Below are 22,670 nucleotides of genomic sequence, written 5' to 3'. Positions count from 1 at the left end.
GCAGATGTTTGACAGCATAGTCGAGGTAAGCTGAAAACAATAAAGAGAAATAGACTTAGAATCCACCAGGAGAAAAGGAAGTCACACCTTCGATGTGAGGCGAAATTGCTCGTCAAGTGACCACTTCCATCACACCCCGGTGTGGGACATCTGCCACCGGAAAAATAGACAGATTTATAAGCCCAAAGGGAAGGAGAGGAAAACCAGAATGTTACAGATAAAGAGGGGGGGAGGGGGGGCGTTTCAGATTGTTGGTTTTCATTGTTTCCAGTTTAGCTTCACTGTCTGTGAACAACATGGAGCTTCCTGAGATCCGCTACGATCCACGTGATTTCAGAGAAAACATCGAAACAAAGGGGAGTTGTGATGAAGGCAGCGGACACTGCCGGCAGCACCGGGGTGGGGAGGAGGGATGGAGGGGTGAGGAAATGAGGCGGAGGGGGGAAGCAGAGCGTGAATGGGGCGAGGCAGGTGGGTTGCTCTTACGTTATCAGGTCCTTCTTACTCTCCTTGCACTGGGCGAACTTGGGCTTGGGGCTGGGCATGTTGACGTCGGTGGTGTAGGAGCGGTCCTCCAGGAGGTCGTGGAAGGGATCCAGGTCGTCGGGCTGAGGGGAAGGAAGGCAGACAGAAAGGAAAGGGGTTTAGGAGTCTTTACTCAGCTTCACCCCACAGAAACACAAACCGCATCTCATTTCTTTCCATTTTCCTCAGAGACTGACTTTGTTGTAAACCTCATCGACATGTTTTCTGTTGCACTTTTTTTTATTATTATTTCAAACTAAAAAAAGGACTTTTAAGAGAAGAAATAAAATTAAAGGGTCTGAGCCTCATGCCGAAATCCCCCCCTCATCCTCTTTCTCATAATGCAACATGTTAAGGACCCACAGAGCCAAAGTATTGTCATGGAAATAGACAATGCACATACACTGAAAATAATGGGTGTAAACGCGAAGATCTTGGACACCCCGTTGCCATGGTAACAGGTGCTTAATGAACTTTTTTGCTCGTCTTTGGATGTTACACATGTGTGCCGAATTTCGAAACCCTAAGTAAAAGTAGACGATTGGGACCCTCTGCCCCCCCATACATGTTTCAATGTGTTAACGATCTACCAAATATGAGTACTTTCAATTTTGGTGCTGATTGGGTGTATTTTTGCAAGGATATGAGTAAACCTTGCTTCATGGCGAGAATGCCTTTTTCCATGGGTTGCCACGGAAACACGCTTTCTCCTATCAGAGAGATTTGAATAACTTTTGGTCCCCATCTTGTCACGACGCTTCCTGCCGCATTTTGGAGCCAATCGCATGAATCCCCTCAGACTAGTTCGTTCAAATACGGTGCGCCCAAATTGAAAAAAAAACTGACAAAAACATTGTCATAAACGCCAAGATGGTGGACACCCTGTTGCCATGGCAACATGAATTTTATTGACTTTTCTACTCGTCTTGACATGATAGACGTGTGCCGAATTTCATCATCCTACGTCAAACTAAACTTTTTTGACCCCATTCTATGCGCCATTTTTGGTGTTTCTAGGGGGCGCCGTCGAGCCATTTTTTCATTGGCGTGTATGCAGACCCAAGAATATCACTATTTTCACCGGGCTTGGAGAGTGTGCCAAGTTTAGCAACTTTTCACGGGGGCTGAGGGGGTCAAAATTGAGCAAGTTGTGCTTAGAATGAGAATAATAAACATTTCAACAACAATAAGCTCCGGCTGTACTTCGTACGGCTCGAACCCTAATAAGCTTCTTAAGTTCGAAAAAAGGTTTTGGAAGAAGTTGGGCGCTTATCTAGTCCAAAACGCCCTTATCAATGACACTGTAAAATTTTTACAGCTTGAAAAATGTAGTAATACACTTTAAATTCTGTTACAATAAAACTTAAACAGAATACAGTCGTAATACACACAATAAATCATAGAATTCAACATACATTGTTTTCAGAAAATGACCCTATCTGCTTCATAACTTTTAATTATCTCATGTTTTATCATTTGTTTAAATTGTCCTATTAATTGACATGATTTTATTTCTTTACTGCAGCTGTTCCAGAGCTGACCTCGTCTTGTAGAAACTTTGGCAGATTTCACCGTTTTTCTTTCAAGTCTTTTGAACCTGATGTCAGGATTTGGGTTTTTTCCCTTTGCTTTGTTTTCTGGGTTCCTGTTTTATTTTGTAGTTTCCTGTTTAGTTCCCTCAGTTCTCGTTTAGCTTCATTGATTTCCTGTTATTGAATTCACCTGGTTTCATTTTGTTAATTACTTCACCTGTCTCATTGTGTTCCGTGTATTTATACCCCTCACTTCTTGTCTTGTGTTGCTGGTTCATTCGTTGGTTTTTGGCCTTCTCCTTGTCTTGGATTAAAAGGATATCTGATTTCTGCATACTGGCTTCCCGACTCCTGCATTTGGGTCCACTTCCCTACAGCCACTGTGACATAATGAACCAGCCACCCAGGACCCAGCAGGAGAGGAGAAAGGGACACTCCAGGCGCCATAAGCAGAAACCACCTGAGACCATGACATGTGACGAACTGGTGGGTATTTTGCTTGGGCTTGGACCAGTTCCTGAGCTGGTGGAGAGGGAAGTCCGGTCGCGGTTCTGGGGAACCAGACTGGCTATCAAGCCACCAACTCTACGGTCCACGTCTCCGGCGCTGCAGGCTCCCACGCCAGCGCCCAGAACCCGTCTGGCGCTGCAGGCTCCCACGCCAGCGCCCAGAACCCGTCCGGCGCTGCAGGCTCCCACGCCAGCGCCCGGGTCCACGTCTCCGGCGCTGCAGGCTCCCACGCCAGCGTCCAGGTCCACGTCTCCGGCGCTGCAGGCTCCCACGCCAGCGTCCGGGTCCACGTCTCCGGCGCTGCAGGCTCCCACGCCAGCGTCCGGGTCCACGTCTCCAGCGCTGCAGGCTCCCACACCAGCGCCCGGGTCCACGTCTCCGGCGCTGCAGGCTCCCACGCCAGCATCCAGAGCTCGTCCGCCTCCCTTGCTCCACGTTCCCGAGGGGGTCCCAGGACAGGACACTCCTTCCTTGCTCCATGTTCCCGAGGGGGGTCCCAGGACGGGACGCTCCTCCCTTGCTCCATGTTCCCGAGGGGGTCCCAGGACGGGACGCTCCTCCCTTGCTCCATGTTCCCGAGGGGGTCCCAGGACGGGACGCTCCTCCCTTGCGCCATGTTCCCGAGGGGGTCCTAGGACGGGACGCTCCTCCCTTGCTTCATGTTCCCGAGGGGGTCCCAGGACGGGATGCTCCTCCTCTGTCCCGAGTTCCCGAGGGGGTCCCAGGTTGGGACGCTCCTCCTCTGTCCCGAGTTCCCGAGGGGGTCCCAGGTTGGGACGCTCCTCCTCTGTCCCGAGTTCCCGAGGGGGTCCCAGGACGGGACGCTCCTCCTCTGTCCCGAGTTCCCGAGGGGGTCCCAGGACGGGACGCTCCTCCTCTGTCCCGAGTTCCCGAGGGGGGTCCCAGGACGGGACGCTCCTCCTCTGTCCCGAGTTCCCGAGGGGGTCCCAGGTTGGGACGCTCCTCCTCTGTCCCGAGTTCCCGAGGGGGTCCCAGGTTGGGACGCTCCTCCTCTGTCCCGAGTTCCCGAGGGGGTCCCAGGTTGGGACGCTCCTCCTCTGTCCCGAGTTCCCGAGGGGGTCCCAGGTTGGGACGCTCCTCCTCTGTCCCGAGTTCCCGAGGGGGTCCCAGGTTGGGACGCTCCTCCTCTGTCCCGAGTTCCCGAGGGGGTCCCAGGTTGGGACGCTCCTCCTCCACCGGCCCCAGCGCCAGCCCCTGTGTCCGAGGAGGAGGTCGCTCCTCCTCCCCCTGTCTCCGGTGTCCGGCGAGGAGGTCGCTCCTCCTCCCCCTGTCTCCGGTGTCCGGCGAGGAGGTCGCTCCTCCTCCCCCCGTCTCCGGTGTCCGGCGAGGAGGTCGCTCCTCCTCCCCCCGTCTCCGGTGTCCGGCGAGGAGGTCGCTCCTCCTCCCCCCGTCTCCGGTGTCCGGCGAGGAGGTCGCTCCTCCTCCCCCCGTCTCCGGTGTCCGGCGAGGAGGTCGCTCCTCCTCCCCCCGTCTCCGGTGTCCGGCGAGGAGGTCGCTCCTCCTCCCCCCGTCTCCGGTGTCCGGCGAGGAGGTCGCTCCTCCTCCCCCCGTCTCCGGTGTCCGGCGAGGAGGTCGCTCCTCCTCCCCCCGTCTCCGGTGTCCAACGTGAGGGATCCAGAGCCGAGGCTGCCCCCGGCGTCTGGGCCTCCCGGCCGTCCTCCAGAGCCGAGGCTGCCCCCGGCGTCTGGGCCTCCCGGCCGTCCTCCAGAGCCGAGGCTGCCCCAGACTGTTTCCTGAGCTGGGCCGTTTGGACTCTTCCCCTGGACTTGTGCCCCTGGACTTTGTTTTTTCCCTTGGTCCCTCCTCTGGGCCCCCTCCTACCACCCGTCTCTGGACTCTGAACTTTTTGGGCCGTCCAGTGGCCGGCCCTTGTGGGGAGGGTACTGTCAGGATTTGGGTTTTTTCCCTTTGCTTTGTTTTCTGGGTTCCTGTTTTATTTTGTAGTTTCCTGTTTAGTTCCCTCAGTTTTCGTTTAGCTTCATTGATTTCCTGTTATTGAATTCACCTGGTTTCATTTTGTTAATTACTTCACCTGTCTCATTGTGTTCCGTGTATTTATACCCCTCACTTCTTGTCTTGTGTTGCTGGTTCATTCGTTGGTTTTTGGCCTTCTCCTTGTCTTGGATTAAAAGGATATCTGATTTCTGCATACTGGCTTCCCGACTCCTGCATTTGGGTCCACTTCCCTACAGCCACCGTGACACCTGAAGGTTTCAGAGGAAACGGAGCGAGTGGAATCGGAACAAAAACCCCGAACGGGATCGGAGAGTTACGTTCTGGAGAAACAGGAACACATCCAGGAGCTGGGAGATGCATCAGCTGATCAGAAACGGTCTCCATGGAAACGTGGCGGTTCCAGAAGCCAGTCTTAGGCTGAGGTGTGTCACATGACATGAGAACAGGTCGGATGGAGGGATGGCGGTGGATGAAACCACTCGTGTGAGGAGGTTACCACTCCTCAGGACCTCCAACCCAGGTTCGAGTCCCGGTCCGGGGTGCCTTGGTGCGCATAACCCGTCTTTCTCTGACCCCCTTTCCTGTCCAGCAACTGTCCAATAAAGGTGTTTAGAGCCCCTAAAATCTCAAAATGAAGAGATAAAAAGGATTTTTTTCGAACTGAGCTCGTTAGAATCGCGACACGATGAGATCGAAGGTCCTGGGAGGAAGGAGTTCACACAATAAAACACGGAATTCAGAAGGAAAAATGGAATTTGGGACAATATGAAGTGGAATTTTGACCAGAGAGACGCAGCAGATCCATTGACTGTTGGCCGAAGCCTCCATGGTTTCCATGGAAACTTGGCTGTCAAGAAGCCATTTTTAAGGACAGGGAACAGCGAGGTGTGTCACATGACTCAACAACATGTCTGGTCTCCTCCACGTCGCTGAAGCAGGATGGGATTGTCTGGACGCAGAACTAAAGCCAAAGAAGAGACCTGGACAGTCCTTCAAGGATCCTGGAGAGGTCTTCCTGGAGAGTCCTTGAATGATCCTGGTGAGGTCTTCCTGGAGAGTCCTTGAATGATCCTGGAGAGGTCTTCCTGGAGAGTCCTTGAATGATCCTGGAGAGGTCTTCCTGGAGAGTCCTTGAATGATCCTGGAGAGGTCTTCCTGGAGAGTCCTTGAATGATCCTGGAGAGGTCTTCCTGGAGAGTCCTTGAATGATCCTGGAGAGGTCTTCCTGGAGAGTCCTTGAATGATCCTGGAGAGGTCTTCCTGGAGAGTCCTTGAATGATCCTGGAGAGGTCTTCCTGGAGAGTCCTTGAATGATCCTGGAGAGGTCTTCCTGGAGAGTCCTTGAATGATCCTGGAGAGGTCTTCCTGGAGAGTCCTTGAATGATCCTGGAGAGGTCTTCCTGGAGAGTCCTTGAATGATCATGGAGATGTCTTCCTGGAGAGTCCTTGAATGATCATGGAGAGGTCTTCCTGAAAAGTCCTTTAATGATCCTGGAGAGGTCTTCCTGGAAAGTCCTTTAATGATCCTGGAGAGGTCTTCCTGGAAAGTCCTTTAATGATCCTGGAGAGGTCTTCCTGGAAAGTCCTTGAATGATCATGGAGATGTCTTCCTGGAAAGTCTTATGATCTTGGAGAGGTCTTCCTTGAATGATCCTGGAGCGGTCTTACTGGAGAGTCCTTCAAGGATCCTGGAGAGGTCTTCCTGGAGAGTCCTTGAATGATCATGGAGATGTCTTCCTGGAAAGTCTTATGATCTTGGAGAGGTCTTCCTTGAATGATCCTGGAGCGGTCTTACTGGAGAGTCCTTCAAGGATCCTGGAGAGGTCTTCCTGGAGAGTCCTTCAAGGATCCTGGAGAGGTCTTCCTGGAGAGTCCTTGAATGATCATGGAGAGGTCTTCCTGGAAAGTCTTAATGATCCTGGAGACGACTTACAGAAAAGAAAAAAGCTAAAGAACTAAACATCTGAGAGGAAACTGAGCCTCATGCTGGCTACATACATGCTCTGATGTGTGTGTGTGTGTGTGTGTGTGGGAGTTGCTTCCAGTAATACAGCGTTCCGCCACTAGATGGCACTGTGGTGTGGCGTCAAAGCGCTGCTGGCTGTGTTTTTCCTTTTTTCTGTCGGGCTGCGCTTTGTCTGCAGTGTTTGCAGCCAGGACACGACAACAGTTGATGCAAATCATCTTTCCTTTCTTTCAAGCTTTACAGTGTAAGTACAGTAACCCCCGTAGAGAGAGAGAGAGGGGCCCAAAACAACCCAAATGATCCTGAAGTCAGAGCTACCGGGGAGCAGGACGGAGATGGACACATGCATACATACACAGACGCAGAGCTAAAAGTAGGCTAGGGATGGGACTCGCATGTACACACCTCCCACAGAGATGAAGGTACAGACACGCACACACACTTATGAATATTCACACAGTAAAGCAGGCACATGTACTGTACATGCAAGCGCCTGTGCACTCCGACAGGCGCACCCAGCAGTGGTGCATTGATTTCCAGCCGTTCTTTGATGAGACGAGCTATTCCGATTCCCTCCCAAGGTGCTACTTTGCATAATTCATTTTGGAGAAGAGTGAAATGTAAAAACAGAAAGCCAGCATGCAGAGAGCACGGCACAAACAGGGCGGATAACTCCGTGCACGCCAACGCTGACATCAATTAACATGCAGATTCATTACTTTCCACTAAGAAAACAGCCCCTACTCAGACTTTCTAACCATTCCCAGTCAGACGGAGAGGTAGGAAACAATGCAAATGTTTGACTTGGAGACAGAGGTAATGGCTGGAGGGAGATAATCACACACACACACACAGCATAGCCGTTCGCTCTATCAGCCACCGAAGCTGCAACTACCTCTATAATCATAATCAATGGCAACACTCGTCATTGCTTATCTGTTCTACCCGACTGCACTGCTAGAGTCATCAGAAGCCGGATTGGTTTATCTGAAACAAAATGGACCTCACACCGTCTAAAATGCTGCTTTTCTTTTTGAGATGATTGAAGAGATTTTAAAGACGTTAAGTGAGGGCAGTAATCTGCTTTCCCTCCTGAGAAAACTGCAGGTAGTTTCTTCCTAACCTGGCCACGAATAACCCCGCCGTTCTGGTTGTTCCCCCTTTACCTCTTTCTCGTCCTCGTCTATGTGTTTGATCTTGGTGTAGTCTACAGGCAGGTCCCAGCAGTCTGCGGCGTCCCCCATGCCATAGCAGCGGGAGCCCAGCAGGGCGGCTTGCCTCTGGGGGGACATGGGCTCCAGAGGCGTGAGCACCGCGTCCCCTGCACCGCACAGACGCTTGCTCAAACTCAGGTCCAACGTACCGTTCTCATCAACATCTAGACCGGGGCTCTGGAAAGTGCATGAGGAGGTTTGTTGTTTTTGTTGCATATGTGTGTGTGCAGGTAAAAGTGGAGGAGATGAGTGTGTGTTTAAAGTCAGATGATTATGGAGGAGGACAAGGAGGGGGGGAGGTGTGCAGGACACAAGGAGGCAGGGATGGAGAGAGAGGGATAAAAGACAGAGAGAGTTTCTGATTAAATTGCAGTTCATCTCCTTGGATCAGTAAGTGAGAACATGGTGCATGCCACAGAGGTACACTTCAGCTCGGAACTTTGTCAGGATTTGGAAAGAAGGATCGTGAAAAGGAAAGCAGAGGAAGCAGCAGCATAGTTGCAGTGTAGAGTAACAACGCCGGCTCATAAGAGGGTCAGAACAAGAGGAGGTCATCAGTCCTCAAGGACGAGTGCATCCCTCTGCGAAGCCCTCCTCTCCGTCTCTCTCTGCCTTTCTCTTTCCTCTCATTCCTCTGTGGCTTGTGCTGGGCAGCCAGAAGTGTGTGTGAGTGTGTGTGAACCTAATGTGAGTGGACATCACGGGGCGGGGTGTTGCAGGAGCTGAAGGTTAGGGGTGGGGTTGGGAACAGTGATGAGCAGCAGCGGCTCCAGCGAGACTGCTGCAAACCCAAAAATAGAGGCAGAACCGTGGATTGTTCTGGAACAAACTGGCTGCTTCGCCGACCGGCGCTAACGTTGGCGTTTTGGCGGGAATGTGCGTGTTTTTGTGTCCTCTCCTCGCTCTCATTTCCTCTGTTTTTCTGAGCAGGAAAGCCCGCTTTAACGCTAATCCCAGCCGACAGTGTCCCTAGGGGTGGATTCTCCTGGTGTCTGAAGCCAAAACCTCTGCAAGGCGCGCTGACTCGAACACACACGGTGATAAGATCAGAGGCTGGGCACGAACGCTGCAACGGTGGAAAAACAAGGCCTGTAGACAAACCAAAGAAAAGGTGAGGAAAAATAACGAAGAAGAAATCGTTGCGATTAATGATGCGGATGATAAATGAAGCTTTAACCTTCGTTCAGCAGGTGTCGCTCCGCTGTGTTTTCAGTTAAAAACAAGGCGAAGGACGGCGAGGACGAGCAGAAAAAAAGCCGGAGTTTGTGTTGGATAAAGGTCAGAACGGATCCGGCGGCTCGTTCGTCACCGTGCGCGGCCGTGACCAGCCTCGTTCCGACGCCCTCCCCGCTCCTCCTCAGCTGTTTTACCGCCCAGTTAATGTGGCCCACCCCATCACATCAAATCAACAGACCGCTCCTTCCTGATCTGGCCTTGCGGTAACCCCCTGACCTCCGTTGTCACGGCAACGGCTGGTGTAAAAAAGGGGTCCGGCCTGGAAGGCGTCACGTTTCTGACCGGGACAAACTGAAAATGCAGGGATCTGCCTGCTGGTTAGTTAAAACATCTCTATGTCATGAGAGCCGGAAGAGGAACCGCACCAGTACACTAAACATCATGGTCTGGAAACCACTGGAAACTGGGATTGTTTCTAACTGGAACGCAGAACGAACACATTAAAACTGTGGTCAAAACATCTCAGTGTGTTAGGCTCTCTGATTGGTCCACGTCGTCCCTAGAATGAGCCAACGGTCCGCCGTCTAGTTCAGGGTCCAACGTCGCTGTAAAATCTGGTTTCTTTGTCTGTTGATCAGCTGATGTTACAAGTTAACTACATTAACTACATTAACTTAATTAACTAAATTAACTAAATAATCCTCAGTGTGTTCACAGTTCTAACATATCCAACAGGAGGAAAAACCTTCAGTCATCAGACCCTCTCTGTGGAACTGGCTCCCAGTTTGGCCTCAGGAAGCAGACCTCCTCTCTACCTACAAGATCATCAAAGTGACTCTGATCCTGTCCTCTCCACCTCCAACTGGTCCAGGAACTTGGCTGTCCTCCCTGGTTCTGGTCCTGATGGAGGTTTTCCTCCCTGGTTCTGGTCCTGATGGAGGTTTTCCTCCCTGGTTCTGGTCCTGATGGAGGTTTTCCTTCCTGGTTCTGGTCCTGATGGAGGTTTTCCTTCCTGGTTCTGGTCCAGGAACTTGGCTGTCCTCCCTGGTTCTGGTCCTGATGGAGGTTTTCCTCCCTGGTTCTGGTCCTGATGGAGGTTTTCCTCCCTGGTTCTGGTCCTGATGGAGGTTTTCCTCCCTGGTTCTGGTCCTGATGGAGGTTTTCCTTCCTGGTTCTGGTCCAGGAACTTGGCTGTCCTTCCTGGTTCTGGTCCAGCAGGAGTTTTTTCTCCCCGCTGTCTCCACATGCAGCCCAGGATGGAGGACTGACTAGAGCATGTGATGCAACCTGGTGGTTTTATGACGTCATCATGACTTTAATGAACCGTTTTATATAAACTGGACGGATGTGAGTCATAAAAAGCAAAGTTTAATAAACAGGATTAATTGTCGGGTTTATCAGACTGTCAGATGACTGTTGTTAACTAGCAGCAAACAGATAAAGTTAAACTGGATTTCTGCGACAGAAATATGAGGAGATATCTGTAGTTTGCTGGTGATTGCATCATACTGGAGTTATACTGGTTACATTGTAAATTATAAAACCTTCTTTTCGGCTCATGATGACACATTCTGTTTATGTTTATCTTAACTTCCTACATTTCTTCAGGTAACTCAGACGACGACCTGCGCTGGATGGAAACTGGTTTGCTGGGTGCAGCAGATCAGGGACATGACTGCCCCCTGTTGGACTCCAGACGTACTGCAATGACTTGTCTGGACGTGATGTAGGACTCGAGTTCATGTTTTCTTCCAGTTATAGTTTCAGACTGTAATAAAAATAAAGTCGTAATCTGCCGTTGCTCATCTTCTTTTCCTGTTTTACTCTGAAACTTAACATGGTTGAGCTCCTCGGTGAGGTCTACATCGAGCCTTTCTTCCACAGCTGACTTTCGCCGGTCATTACTCACGTTATAAATACACCACCTAGTTTTCTCTGCACACGCAGACCAGCATTGTTCTGGTCACAAGATGTTCCCCAGGGTTCTCTGGTGTTGGATTTGCATCCTCCTGCTTGTGGATCCATCATATTAACTACACGGGATCTACGCCTGCAGCCGTCGCTGATTCTTCTTCTGGTGATGATTGTGTAATCACACAGACAGGAGGGGAATGTGTTCATCTGATCCAGATGATTACAGATATTAGAATATTCACCGATGCTTTTGTCAACTTTAAGCTCAGGTTTCAGGTTTCAGGTTTCAGGAACGGTTTGGCGGATGTGTGCATTGAAACATTATTTTTTACATCATCTTCATTCCTAAAAAAGGTTGTAACATGGACCAGTTCTCCTGTTCCACCATCAGGATGTGGTCCAGCGTGGTCCTGCTGGACCAGTTCTCCTGTTCCACCATCAGGATGTGGTCCAGCGTGGTCCTGCTGGACCAGTTCTCCTGTTCCACCATCAGGATGTGGTCCAGCGTGGTCCTGCTGGACCAGTTCTCCTGTTCCACCATCAGGATGTGGTCCAGCGTGGTCCTGCTGGACCAGTTCTCCTGTTCCACCATCAGGATGTGGTCCTGCTGGACCAGTTCTCCTGTTCCACCATCAGGATGTGGTCCAGCGTGGTCCTGCTGGACCAGTTCTCCTGTTCCACCATCAGGATGTGGTTCAGCGTGGTCCTGCTGGACCAGTTCTCCTGTTCCACCATCAGGATGTGGTTCAGCGTGGTCCTGCTGGACCAGTTCTCCTGTTCCACCATCAGGATGTGGTCCAGCGTGGTCCTGCTGGACCAGTTCTCCTGTTCCACCATCAGGATGTGGTCCAGCGTGGTCCTGCTGGACCAGTTCTCCTGTTCCACCATCAGGATGTGGTTCAGCGTGGTCCTGCTGGACCAGTTCTCCTGTTCCACCATCAGGATGTGGTCCTGCTGGACCAGTTCTCCTGTTCCACCATCAGGATGTGGTCCAGCGTGGTCCTGCTGGACCAGTTCTCCTGTTCCACCATCAGGATGTGGTCCAGCGTGGTCCTGCTGGACCAGTTCTCCTGTTCCACCATCAGGATGTGGTCCAGCGTGGTCCTGCTGGACCAGTTCTCCTGTTCCACCATCAGGATGTGGTCCAGCATGGTCCTGCTGGACCAGTTCTCCTGTTCCACCATCAGGATGTGGTTCAGCGTGGTCCTGCTGGACCAGTTCTCCTGTTCCACCATCAGGATGTGGTCCAGCGTGGTGCTGCTGGACCAGTTCTCCTGTTCCACCATCAGGATGTGGTCCAGCGTGGTCCTGCAGGACCAGTTCTCCTGTTCCACCATCAGGATGTGGTCCTGCTGGACCAGTTCTCCTGTTCCACCATCAGGATGTGGTTCAGCGTGGTCCTACTGGACCAGTTCTCCTGTTCCACCATCAGGATGTGGTCCAGCGTGGTCCTGCTGGACCAGTTCTCCTGTTCCACCATCAGGATGTGGTCCAGCGTGGTCCTGCTGGACCAGTTCTCCTGTTCCACCATCAGGATGTGGTCCAGCGTGGTCCTGCTGGACCAGTTCTCCTGTTCCACCATCAGGATGTGGTCCAGCGTGGTCCTGCTGGACCAGTTCTCCTGTTCCACCATCAGGATGTGGTTCAGCGTGGTCCTGCTGGACCAGTTCTCCTGTTCCACCATCAGGATGTGGTCCAGCGTGGTCCTGCTGGACCAGTTCTCCTGTTCCACCATCAGGATGTGGTCCAGCGTGGTCCTGCTGGACCAGTTCTCCTGTTCCACCATCAGGATGTGGTTCAGCGTGGTCCTGCTGGACCAGTTCTCCTGTTCCACCATCAGGATGTGGTTCAGCGTGGTCCTGCTGGACCAGTTCTCCTGTTCCACCATCAGGATGTGGTCCAGCGTGGTCCTGCTGGACCAGTTCTCCTGTTCCACCATCAGGATGTGGTCCAGCGTGGTCCTGCTGGACCAGTTCTCCTGTTCCACCATCAGGATGTGGTCCAGCGTGGTCCTGCTGGACCAGTTCTCCTGTTCCACCATCAGGATGTGGTCCAGCGTGGTCCTGCTGGACCAGTTCTCCTGTTCCACCATCAGGATGTGGTCCAGCGTGGTCCTGCTGGACCAGTTCTCCTGTTCCACCATCAGGATGTGGTCCAGCGTGGTCCTGCTGGACCAGTTCTCCTGTTCCACCATCAGGATGTGGCCGAGCGTGGTCCTGCTGGACCAGTTCTCCTGTTCCACCATCAGGATGTGGTCCAGCGTGGTCCTGCTGGACCAGTTCTCCTGTTCCACCATCAGGATGTGGTCCAGCGTGGTCCTGCTGGACCAGTTCTCCTGTTCCACCATCAGGATGTGGTCCAGCGTGGTCCTGCTGGACCAGTTCTCCTGTTCCACCATCAGGATGTGGTCCAGCGTGGTCCTGCTGGACCAGTTCTCCTGTTCCACCATCAGGATGTGGTCCAGCGTGGTCCTGCTGGACCAGTTCTCCTGTTCCACCATCAGGATGTGGTCCAGCGTGGTCCTGCTGGACCAGTTCTCCTGTTCCACCATCAGGATGTGGTCCAGCGTGGTCCTGCTGGACCAGTTCTCCTGTTCCACCATCAGGATGTGGTCCAGCGTGGTCCTGCTGGACCAGTTCTCCTGTTCCACCATCAGGATGTGGTCCAGCGTGGTCCTGCTGGACCAGTTCTCCTGTTCCACCATCAGGATGTGGTCCAGCGTGGTCCTGCTGGACCAGTTCTCCTGTTCCACCATCAGGATGTGGTCCAGCGTGGTCCTGCTGGACCAGTTCTCCTGTTCCACCATCAGGATGTGGTCCAGCGTGGTCCTGCTGGACCAGTTCTCCTGTTCCACCATCAGGATGTGGTCCAGCGTGGTCCTGCTGGACCAGTTCTCCTGTTCCACCATCAGGATGTGGTCCAGCGTGGTCCTGCTGGACCAGTTCTCCTGTTCCACCATCAGGATGTGGTCCAGCGTGGTCCTGCTGGACCAGTTCTCCTGTTCCACCATCAGGATGTGGTCCAGCGTGGTCCTGCTGGACCAGTTCTCCTGTTCCACCATCAGGATGTGGTTCAGCGTGGTCCTGCTGGACCAGTTCTCCTGTTCCACCATCAGGATGTGGTCCAGCGTGGTCCTGCTGGACCAGTTCTCCTGTTCCACCATCAGGATGTGGTTCAGCGTGGTCCTGCTGGACCAGTTCTCCTGTTCCACCATCAGGATGTGGTCCAGCGTGGTCCTGCTGGACCAGTTCTCCTGTTCCACCATCAGGATGTGGTCCAGCGTGGTCCTGCTGGACCAGTTCTCCTGTTCCACCATCAGGATGTGGTCCAGCGTGGTCCTGCTGGACCAGTTCTCCTGTTCCACCATCAGGATGTGGTTCAGCGTGGTCCTGCTGGACCAGTTCTCCTGTTCCACCATCAGGATGTGGTCCAGCGTGGTCCTGCTGGACCAGTTCTCCTGTTCCACCATCAGGATGTGGTCCAGCGTGGTCCTGCAGGACCAGTTCTCCTGTTCCACCATCAGGATGTGGTCCTGCTGGACCAGTTCTCCTGTTCCACCATCAGGATGTGGTCCAGCGTGGTCCTGCTGGACCAGTTCTCCTGTTCCACCATCAGGATGTGGTCCTGCTGGACCAGTTCTCCTGTTCCACCATCAGGATGTGGTTCAGAATGGTCCTGCTGGACCAGTTCTCCTGTTCCACCATCAGGATGTGGTTCAGCGTGGTCCTGCTGGACCAGTTCTCCTGTTCCACCATCAGGATGTGGTCCAGCGTGGTCCTGCTGGACCAGTTCTCCTGTTCCACCATCAGGATGTGGTCCTGCTGGACCAGTTCTCCTGTTCCACCATCAGGATGTGGTCCAGCGTGGTCCTGCTGGACCAGTTCTCCTGTTCCACCATCAGGATGTGGTCCAGCGTGGTCCTGCTGGACCAGTTCTCCTGTTCCACCATCAGGATGTGGTCCAGCGTGGTCCTGCTGGACCAGTTCTCCTGTTCCACCATCAGGATGTGGTCCAGCGTGGTCCTGCTGGACCAGTTCTCCTGTTCCACCATCAGGATGTGGTCCAGCGTGGTCCTGCTGGACCAGTTCTCCTGTTCCACCATCAGGATGTGGTTCAGCGTGGTCCTGCTGGACCAGTTCTCCTGTTCCACCATCAGGATGTGGTCCAGCGTGGTCCTGCTGGACCAGTTCTCCTGTTCCACCATCAGGATGTGGTCCAGCGTGGTCCTGCTGGACCAGTTCTCCTGTTCCACCATCAGGATGTGGTCCAGCGTGGTCCTGCTGGACCAGTTCTCCTGTTCCACCATCAGGATGTGGTCCAGCGTGGTCCTGCTGGACCAGTTCTCCTGTTCCACCATCAGGATGTGGTCCAGCGTGGTCCTGCTGGACCAGTTCTCCTGTTCCACCATCAGGATGTGGTCCAGCGTGGTCCTGCTGGACCAGTTCTCCTGTTCCACCATCAGGATGTGGTCCAGCGTGGTCCTGCTGGACCAGTTCTCCTGTTCCACCATCAGGATGTGGTCCAGCGTGGTCCTGCTGGACCAGTTCTCCTGTTCCACCATCAGGATGTGGTCCAGCGTGGTCCTGCTGGACCAGTTCTCCTGTTCCACCATCAGGATGTGGCCGAGCGTGGTCCTGCTGGACCAGTTCTCCTGTTCCACCATCAGGATGTGGTCCAGCGTGGTCCTGCTGGACCAGTTCTCCTGTTCCACCATCAGGATGTGGTCCAGCGTGGTCCTGCTGGACCAGTTCTCCTGTTCCACCATCAGGATGTGGTCCAGCGTGGTCCTGCTGGACCAGTTCTCCTGTTCCACCATCAGGATGTGGTCCAGCGTGGTCCTGCTGGACCAGTTCTCCTGTTCCACCATCAGGATGTGGCCGAGCGTGGTCCTGCTGGACCAGTTCTCCTGTTCCACCATCAGGATGTGGCCGAGCGTGGTACTGCTGGACCAGTTCTCCTGTTCCACCATCAGGATGTGGTCCAGCGTGGTCCTGCTGGACCAGTTCTCCTGTTCCACCATCAGGATGTGGTCCAGCGTGGTCCTGCTGGACCAGTTCTCCTGTTCCACCATCAGGATGTGGTCCAGCGTGGTCCTGCTGGACCAGTTCTCCTGTTCCACCATCAGGATGTGGTCCAGCGTGGTCCTGCTGGACCAGTTCTCCTGTTCCACCATCAGGATGTGGTCCAGCGTGGTCCTGCTGGACCAGTTCTCCTGTTCCACCATCAGGATGTGGTCCAGCGTGGTCCTGCTGGACCAGTTCTCCTGTTCCACCATCAGGATGTGGTCCAGCGTGGTCCTGCTGGACCAGTTCTCCTGTTCCACCATCAGGATGTGGTCCAGCGTGGTCCTGCTGGACCAGTTCTCCTGTTCCACCATCAGGATGTGGCCGAGCGTGGTCCTGCTGGACCAGTTCTCCTGTTCCACCATCAGGATGTGGCCGAGCGTGGTACTGCTGGACCAGTTCTCCTGTTCCACCATCAGGATGTGGTCCAGCGTGGTCCTGCTGGACCAGTTCTCCTGTTCCACCATCAGGATGTGGTCCAGCGTGGTCCTGCTGGACCAGTTCTCCTGTTCCACCATCAGGATGTGGTCCAGCGTGGTCCTGCTGGACCAGTTCTCCTGTTCCACCATCAGGATGTGGTCCAGCGTGGTCCTGCTGGACCAGTTCTCCTGTTCCACCATCAGGATGTGGTCCAGCGTGGTCCTGCTGGACCAGTTCTCCTGTTCCACCATCAGGATGTGGTCCAGCGTGGTCCTGCTGGACCAGTTCTCCTGTTCCACCATCAGGATGTGGTTCAGCGTGGTCCTGCTGGACCAGTTCTCCTGTTCCACCATCAGGATGTGGTCCAGCGTGGTCCTGCTGGACCAGTTCTCCTGTTCCACCATCAGGATGTGGTCCAGCGTGGTCCTGCTGGACCAGTTCTCCTGTTCCACCATCAGGATGTGGTCCAGCGTGGTCCTGCTGGACCAGTTCTCCTGTTCCACCATCAGGATGTGGTCCAGCGTGGTCCTGCTGGACCAGTTCTCCTGTTCCACCATCAGGATGTGGTCCAGCGTGGTCCTGCTGGACCAGTTCTCCTGTTCCACCATCAGGATGTGGTCCAGCGTGGTCCTGCTGGACCAGTTCTCCTGTTCCACCATCAGGATGTGGTCCAGCGTGGTCCTGCTGGACCAGTTCTCCTGTTCCACCATCAGGATGTGGTTCAGCGTGGTCCTGCAGGACCAGTTCTCCTGTTCCACCATCAGGATGTGGTCCAGCGTGGTCCTGCAGGACCAGTTCTCCTGTTCCACCATCAGGATGTGGTCCAGCGTGGTCCTGCAGGACCAGTTCTCCTGTTCCACCATCAGGATGTGGTCCAGCGTGGTCCTGCAGGACCAGTTCTCCTGTTCCACCATCAGGATGTGGTCCAGCGTGGTCCTGCAGGACCAGTTCTCCTGTTCCACCATCAGGATGTGGTCCAGCGTGGTCCTGCTGGACCAGTTCTCCTGTTCCACCATCAGGATGTGGTTCAGCGTGGTCCTGCAGGACCAGTTCTCCTGTTCCACCATCAGGATGTGGTCCAGCGTGGTCCTGCAGGACCAGTTCTCCTGTTCCACCATCAGGATGTGGTCCAGCGTGGTCCTGCAGGACCAGTTCTCCTGTTCCACCATCAGGATGTGGTCCAGCGTGGTCCTGCAGGACCAGTTCTCCTGTTCCACCATCAGGATGTGGTCCAGCGTGGTCCTGCAGGACCAGTTCTCCTGTTCCACCATCAGGATGTGGTCCAGCGTGGTCCTGCTGGACCAGTTCTCCTGTTCCACCATCAGGATGTGGTCCAGCGTGGTCCTGCAGGACCAGTTCTCCTGTTCCACCATCAGGATGTGGTCCAGCGTGGTCCTGCAGGACCAGTTCTCCTGTTCCACCATCAGGATGTGGTCCAGCGTGGTCCTGCAGGACCAGTTCTCCTGTTCCACCATCAGGATGTGGTCCAGCGTGGTCCTGCAGGACCAGTTCTCCTGTTCCACCATCAGGATGTGGTCCAGCGTGGTCCTGCAGGACCAGTTCTCCTGTTCCACCATCAGGATGTGGTCCAGCGTGGTCCTGCAGGACCAGTTCTCCTGTTCCACCATCAGGATGTGGTCCAGCGTGGTCCTGCAGGACCAGTTCTCCTGTTCCACCATCAGGATGTGGTCCAGCGTGGTCCTGCTGGACCAGTTCTCCTGTTCCACCATCAGGATGTGGTCCAGCGTGGTCCTGCTGGACCAGTTCTCCTGTTCCACCATCAGGATGTGGTCCAGCGTGGTCCTGCTGGACCAGTTCTCCTGTTCCACCATCAGGATGTGGTCCAGCGTGGTCCTGCAGGACCAGTTCTCCTGTTCCACCATCAGGATGTGGTCCAGCGTGGTCCTGCAGGACCAGTTCTCCTGTTCCACCATCAGGATGTGGTCCAGCATGGTGGAACCTGCAAGGTCTTCCCTGAAAGAGACGTTGTCTGGATGGGAGCAGATGTTCCAGCATTGATGGAGCTTCCTAGATGTGGAAACGTCTCTGTTTCAACATCTGACATGTTGTTTATCTTCTACTGGGAATAAAATCTGGCTTGATGAGATTCACCAAATCATCACAAGATCTGGTGGAAAGCATCAACAGTTACTGCAGGAACCATGAGAAACCCGGTGAGTTTCAGCGTAGTAGGGAGAAAAGAACTGGTTGGGAGTGAGAGACAGGTGAAAAAAGCGGGAGGTGAGGATAAATGTGTGCACGGGGAGCTCCATTCAGACAGGAAAGGAAGAGCACGAGCCACGAGGTGAGGTGCTGAGATGAAAGAAAAAAATCCTCTGAAGTCTCTCATCTTCGCCTGCTGTCCTGAGAACATCCTGCTCGTCTGGTCCCGGGGCAGGAGCAGGACGGAGAAGAAAATGCGGTGGAACCGGAGGAAGTCCTGGCTGCTGCTGCGGGAGTTTCATTCTGTCCCCCTTTTCCTGGGAAATAAGTTGCTCTGGGTTGTTTTTCTTCCCTCTGCTCCTCCTTGTTTTTATAAGTACGTTTCTCCTCTCTTCTCTTTACTCTCCGTTCCATCAGCTTGGCGGTGGTTTCCCGAGCAGCCTGGGATGTCAGGCCAACCCCCCCCTCCGCTGCGAGCCCGTTTCCCCGGACTCCGTCTTCCAGCTCAGATAAAACCGAAGCACCTTATCTCAGAAATGACACAGTGGACTCACGTCGTGTCAAACGCCGCTTCTTCCTGTTCCTATCTGATTCCCAGACGGAAAATAAAGGAACGTCCCTGCTGAGCCCCGAGTGTAAGATACAGCCTGGATCTTACGTGTGTGTGTGTGTGTGTGTGTGTGTGTGTGTTAGACGCAGCTGAATCTTCTTATCGTTGCCAGTATTAGTATAATGAAGGGAGAGATAATCTGTGGGTGAATGTCTCTGTGACTGCAGCAGGAGGTCGGAGTCATGCTGCAGAGTGAAAGCCTCCATCTCCCACATCCACCACCCCCCCCCCCCTACCTGCGAGCACAGGTCCTGCGGCTTGCCCCCCATCCCGTGGGGCATCTCCCGGCAGCGTGTGGACAGGTTGAGGATGGCGGTCGCCGCCATGTGGGCGGCCTCCATGTCGTGACTGTAGTCAAAGCTGCTCTTGCTGCAGGTGCTGCTGGCGCTGCTGCCCCCTCCGCCTCCGCCGGCGCCTCCCCCGCCCCCCCCACAGCTCAGGCTGCTGTTGCTGCTGCTGGGAGCGTAGGTGCTGGTGGTGCTGCTGGCCGAGCTGGAGTTCTTACAGTAACGTTTGGCTGCAGGACGGAAACAAAGTCAAACCAGAAGTTAAACCTTTTCCTTTAATTTATGGTAAAAACTTTCCTCAAATCGACTGAATATTTCTGACACGTCACGCGTTAATAAAAGGCTAAATTATTTCTGTTCATTTAGTTAAAGACTCAGATAAAGACACTTCTGTTCTTCATGTACCAGCCTTTTCCACGTTGCTTTTCTAGGCGGTGGCGGCGTGGACTGTCTGACTTTTTTTTACACACTTCCAAAGATCCAAATAAAAAAAAAGGAAAGGATTTAGAAAATTACAAATAAATTTATTTTTCTTTAAACAAAAAAATAGAATAAAGGTGGATCATTATATATTTGTTCCAGTTAACAAAAAAAAACAAACAAAACACCTGAAAGTGGTCAAAAAATCATTTCACTCTGTCTCACACCACCTGACACTGACTTCCAACAACAACAACAAAAACGTGACATAAATTAGCCGTCTTCCCTCACCGTTCTCACACTCATCAAAAAGCTAATAAAAAACTTTAAATAAAAGTGTAATATAACCTAATATACTAAAATATAACACAATAAACACACAGTATGATGCAATCACAACTTCCATAACAGCCATTTCTCATGAAAGAAAAGAAACATAAATGGCGTCCACACCTCGCTTCGTTGGACTGAAATGCACGTTGACGATCAACTTGTTTACTTTCTGTGGCCTGAGAGGAATAATAATGTAAATCAGGGTTAAAATAAACTAAACTGGACTGAGCAGTAAATGTAATCCGTCTGTCTGCTGGAGTTTCTTTATTAACATGCCAACAACACGCATGTGGAGGGATTGTTGATCCAGAGCTGTGGATCTGCTCGGCCGCCCCCTCGCCGTGACGCTGAACACAGCCAAACATCTTCTCAGCTCTGAGATAAGACGATAAAGATTTATGTGTGAACTCAGGAAGGACTGAAAACGTTGCGTCTAACTGAGCAGATTTTACTCCAACATTTATGTAACGATACATAACTGATATTTATTGGCGATATTTATGCATCTCAATGTTTATTAAATATCATCACCTGGGGAAAAAAAACAGATGGATTTAACTGTTAAATTTATTTTATCCTGATTGTTTTTACCCTTCAACAAGTTTTTCATTTTCTCATAAACACGTAAAATAAACCAGCGTTTCCCCGACCATAATATCGCCGCCCTCTTACAATAACAGGCTTTTCTGCAAACACAAAAGACTTCTGTAGATATTCTGTTATTTTTTTTTTACTGTTTTAAGCAAACAAACTAAAATAAAAACAGCAACTCTTTCCACTCCAAGAACATAAAGTTTGATTATTTTATTTTCTATAATATGATAAGAATGTTGTTTATTCTTTACCGTTAAAATGTCTCACCTGCAGCTTCCATCTCTAAAACCAGCTAGCCTGCAGCGAATCTCTGCGCATGTAGACGGTGGAAAATACCAAAAACGTTCCTGTTAATACGATTCTATTAGTTAATGGTGCGTTTTCATCGATACGATACGTCTGGACCCCAGAAGGGAAATCAAAATTTTACCTGAACACTAGATCAACTCTACTGAAGAGTAAATGAAACAAAAATAAGATAAAATAAAATTTTTAAATGATAAAAAAAAAAAAATTAAACTGCAGATTGGTAAGATTTGTCACATTTATTAAATGGAAAATTAAAAAAAATATTCTATTTAAACTAAAATATGATCATCAAAATGCATAATAACCTGCATTAAAGCAGTAACTCGAAGCATCACCATGACATCTGATAGGCTGCCACGATCATGTGACACTTGTGGACTTTACGCAATTATTGTCTAAAACTTCCAGAAGTTTTGCATCAGCAGAGTGGTTTCTCAATATTCCCGATATTTTGACCGGCTGATATCAGAGTATTGATCCTTAGTCGACTGTAACGGTAACAGTTTGTACCGGATGTTATTTATCGTAGGTAAAACATCTCGAGACGCATCGATGTGTTTGGATACACCGTCCAGCGGTAGGGTGTGACATTACCGTCATATCCTTTCGGGGAGGTGTCCCGTTGGCCGTGAACTTTGGGCGCGATGGCCCGTTTCCCGTACACTTGGTGGTTGCTGCTGCCGTCAAAGGCGCTGTAGTCGAAGCTGGTCTTGGAGTACTTCTCCAGTTCCTTGGCCAGGTTGGAGCGGGGCGTGCTGGTGGAAACATTGTTCTTGTAACCATACTGAGGATAGTCCAGTTGTTTGACAAAGCACATAGGCCTGGAAAATAAATGACGAGGGGGTGGAAGTTGGACCGAGGCACAGAACATTGCCCAGGGGGGAGGAACTTGGGGCTTGGTTTAAAAGAAAAAAAGAGGTAAAATATTGATGGAGTGGAGGGAAAAGGGGAAGGAGCAGACATGATGCTGATGGAGAGATGACTGAAGCTGGAGGGCTTTCCTTTTTTATGGCATAAAAAACACTTTGCTTCAGATATGTACGCGATAAAAAACAGGCCAAATTGAATTCAAGCTTTTCTTTTATTAGTCTTTTTGATCAGCTTTTATCCTTCATTCACGTTTACAGCCTCAGTTTAACACCAGCAAGTCTGCTGCTGATGTTTTGTTTGATATGAAGCTAAAACTCACAATTACTTCTGACTTTTCATCACAGCATTTTAACGGCTATCAAAGGAAGCGGCTGCCTTTGCAGCGATGGCGGAGGCTTGCTTCGTTCGGATCTTATAAAGTGATTTGAGCAGCGAGATGAGCTGGCGGGCGCGTGGATGAATTCTCAGGGGATGACGAAACATAAACATAAAACAAAAAGGCGAGACGTCAAGTCTCAGTTACAGAACGTAGCATGAAAAAAAGCAGAAAATGACACGAGTCTGACTGGATTTAAATCAGTGCATCTTGTCACAACACATTAAACAGCTGCAGCAGGAGATTTTATCATTGAAGCTACCTTAAGACTCGGTCGGACGCCTGGTTGGACTTGGGCCCGTCGCAGCTCTGGTGCTTCTCCTGGGCTTTGGCCAGCTTCTCGGCTGCAGCTATGGGACATCCTGACAGACTGAAATGAGAAGAAACGACTGAAATGGCCCGTGGAAGACA

The 22,670-nt window shown here is 52.0% G+C and overlaps 1 protein-coding gene across 1 annotated transcript in view; it reads right to left on the bottom strand.

Moving 5' to 3' along the window:
- The window catches only part of LOC306772579 (myelin transcription factor 1-like protein), a gene marked incomplete at both ends in the record, with an annotated part of 98,737 nt that overhangs the window by 11,345 nt on the left and 64,722 nt on the right, over positions 1–22,670 (bottom strand). Inside the window, 6 exons of the mRNA XM_079262123.1 lie at positions 88–150; positions 487–608; positions 7,677–7,901; positions 19,307–19,587; positions 21,608–21,834; positions 22,522–22,629. Of these exons, the coding sequence (XP_079118249.1) occupies positions 88–150; positions 487–608; positions 7,677–7,901; positions 19,307–19,587; positions 21,608–21,834; positions 22,522–22,629 (1,026 nt within the window). The remainder of the gene's footprint in view (positions 1–87; positions 151–486; positions 609–7,676; positions 7,902–19,306; positions 19,588–21,607; positions 21,835–22,521; positions 22,630–22,670) is intronic.

Source organism: Telmatherina bonti (assembly GCF_933228915.1).
Source record: "Telmatherina bonti genome assembly, chromosome: 22".
Classification (NCBI taxonomy): domain Eukaryota; kingdom Metazoa; phylum Chordata; class Actinopteri; order Atheriniformes; family Telmatherinidae; genus Telmatherina; species Telmatherina bonti.
Note: the sequence above shows the minus strand (reverse complement) of the source record. Positions and strands in the feature narration are given on the sequence as shown.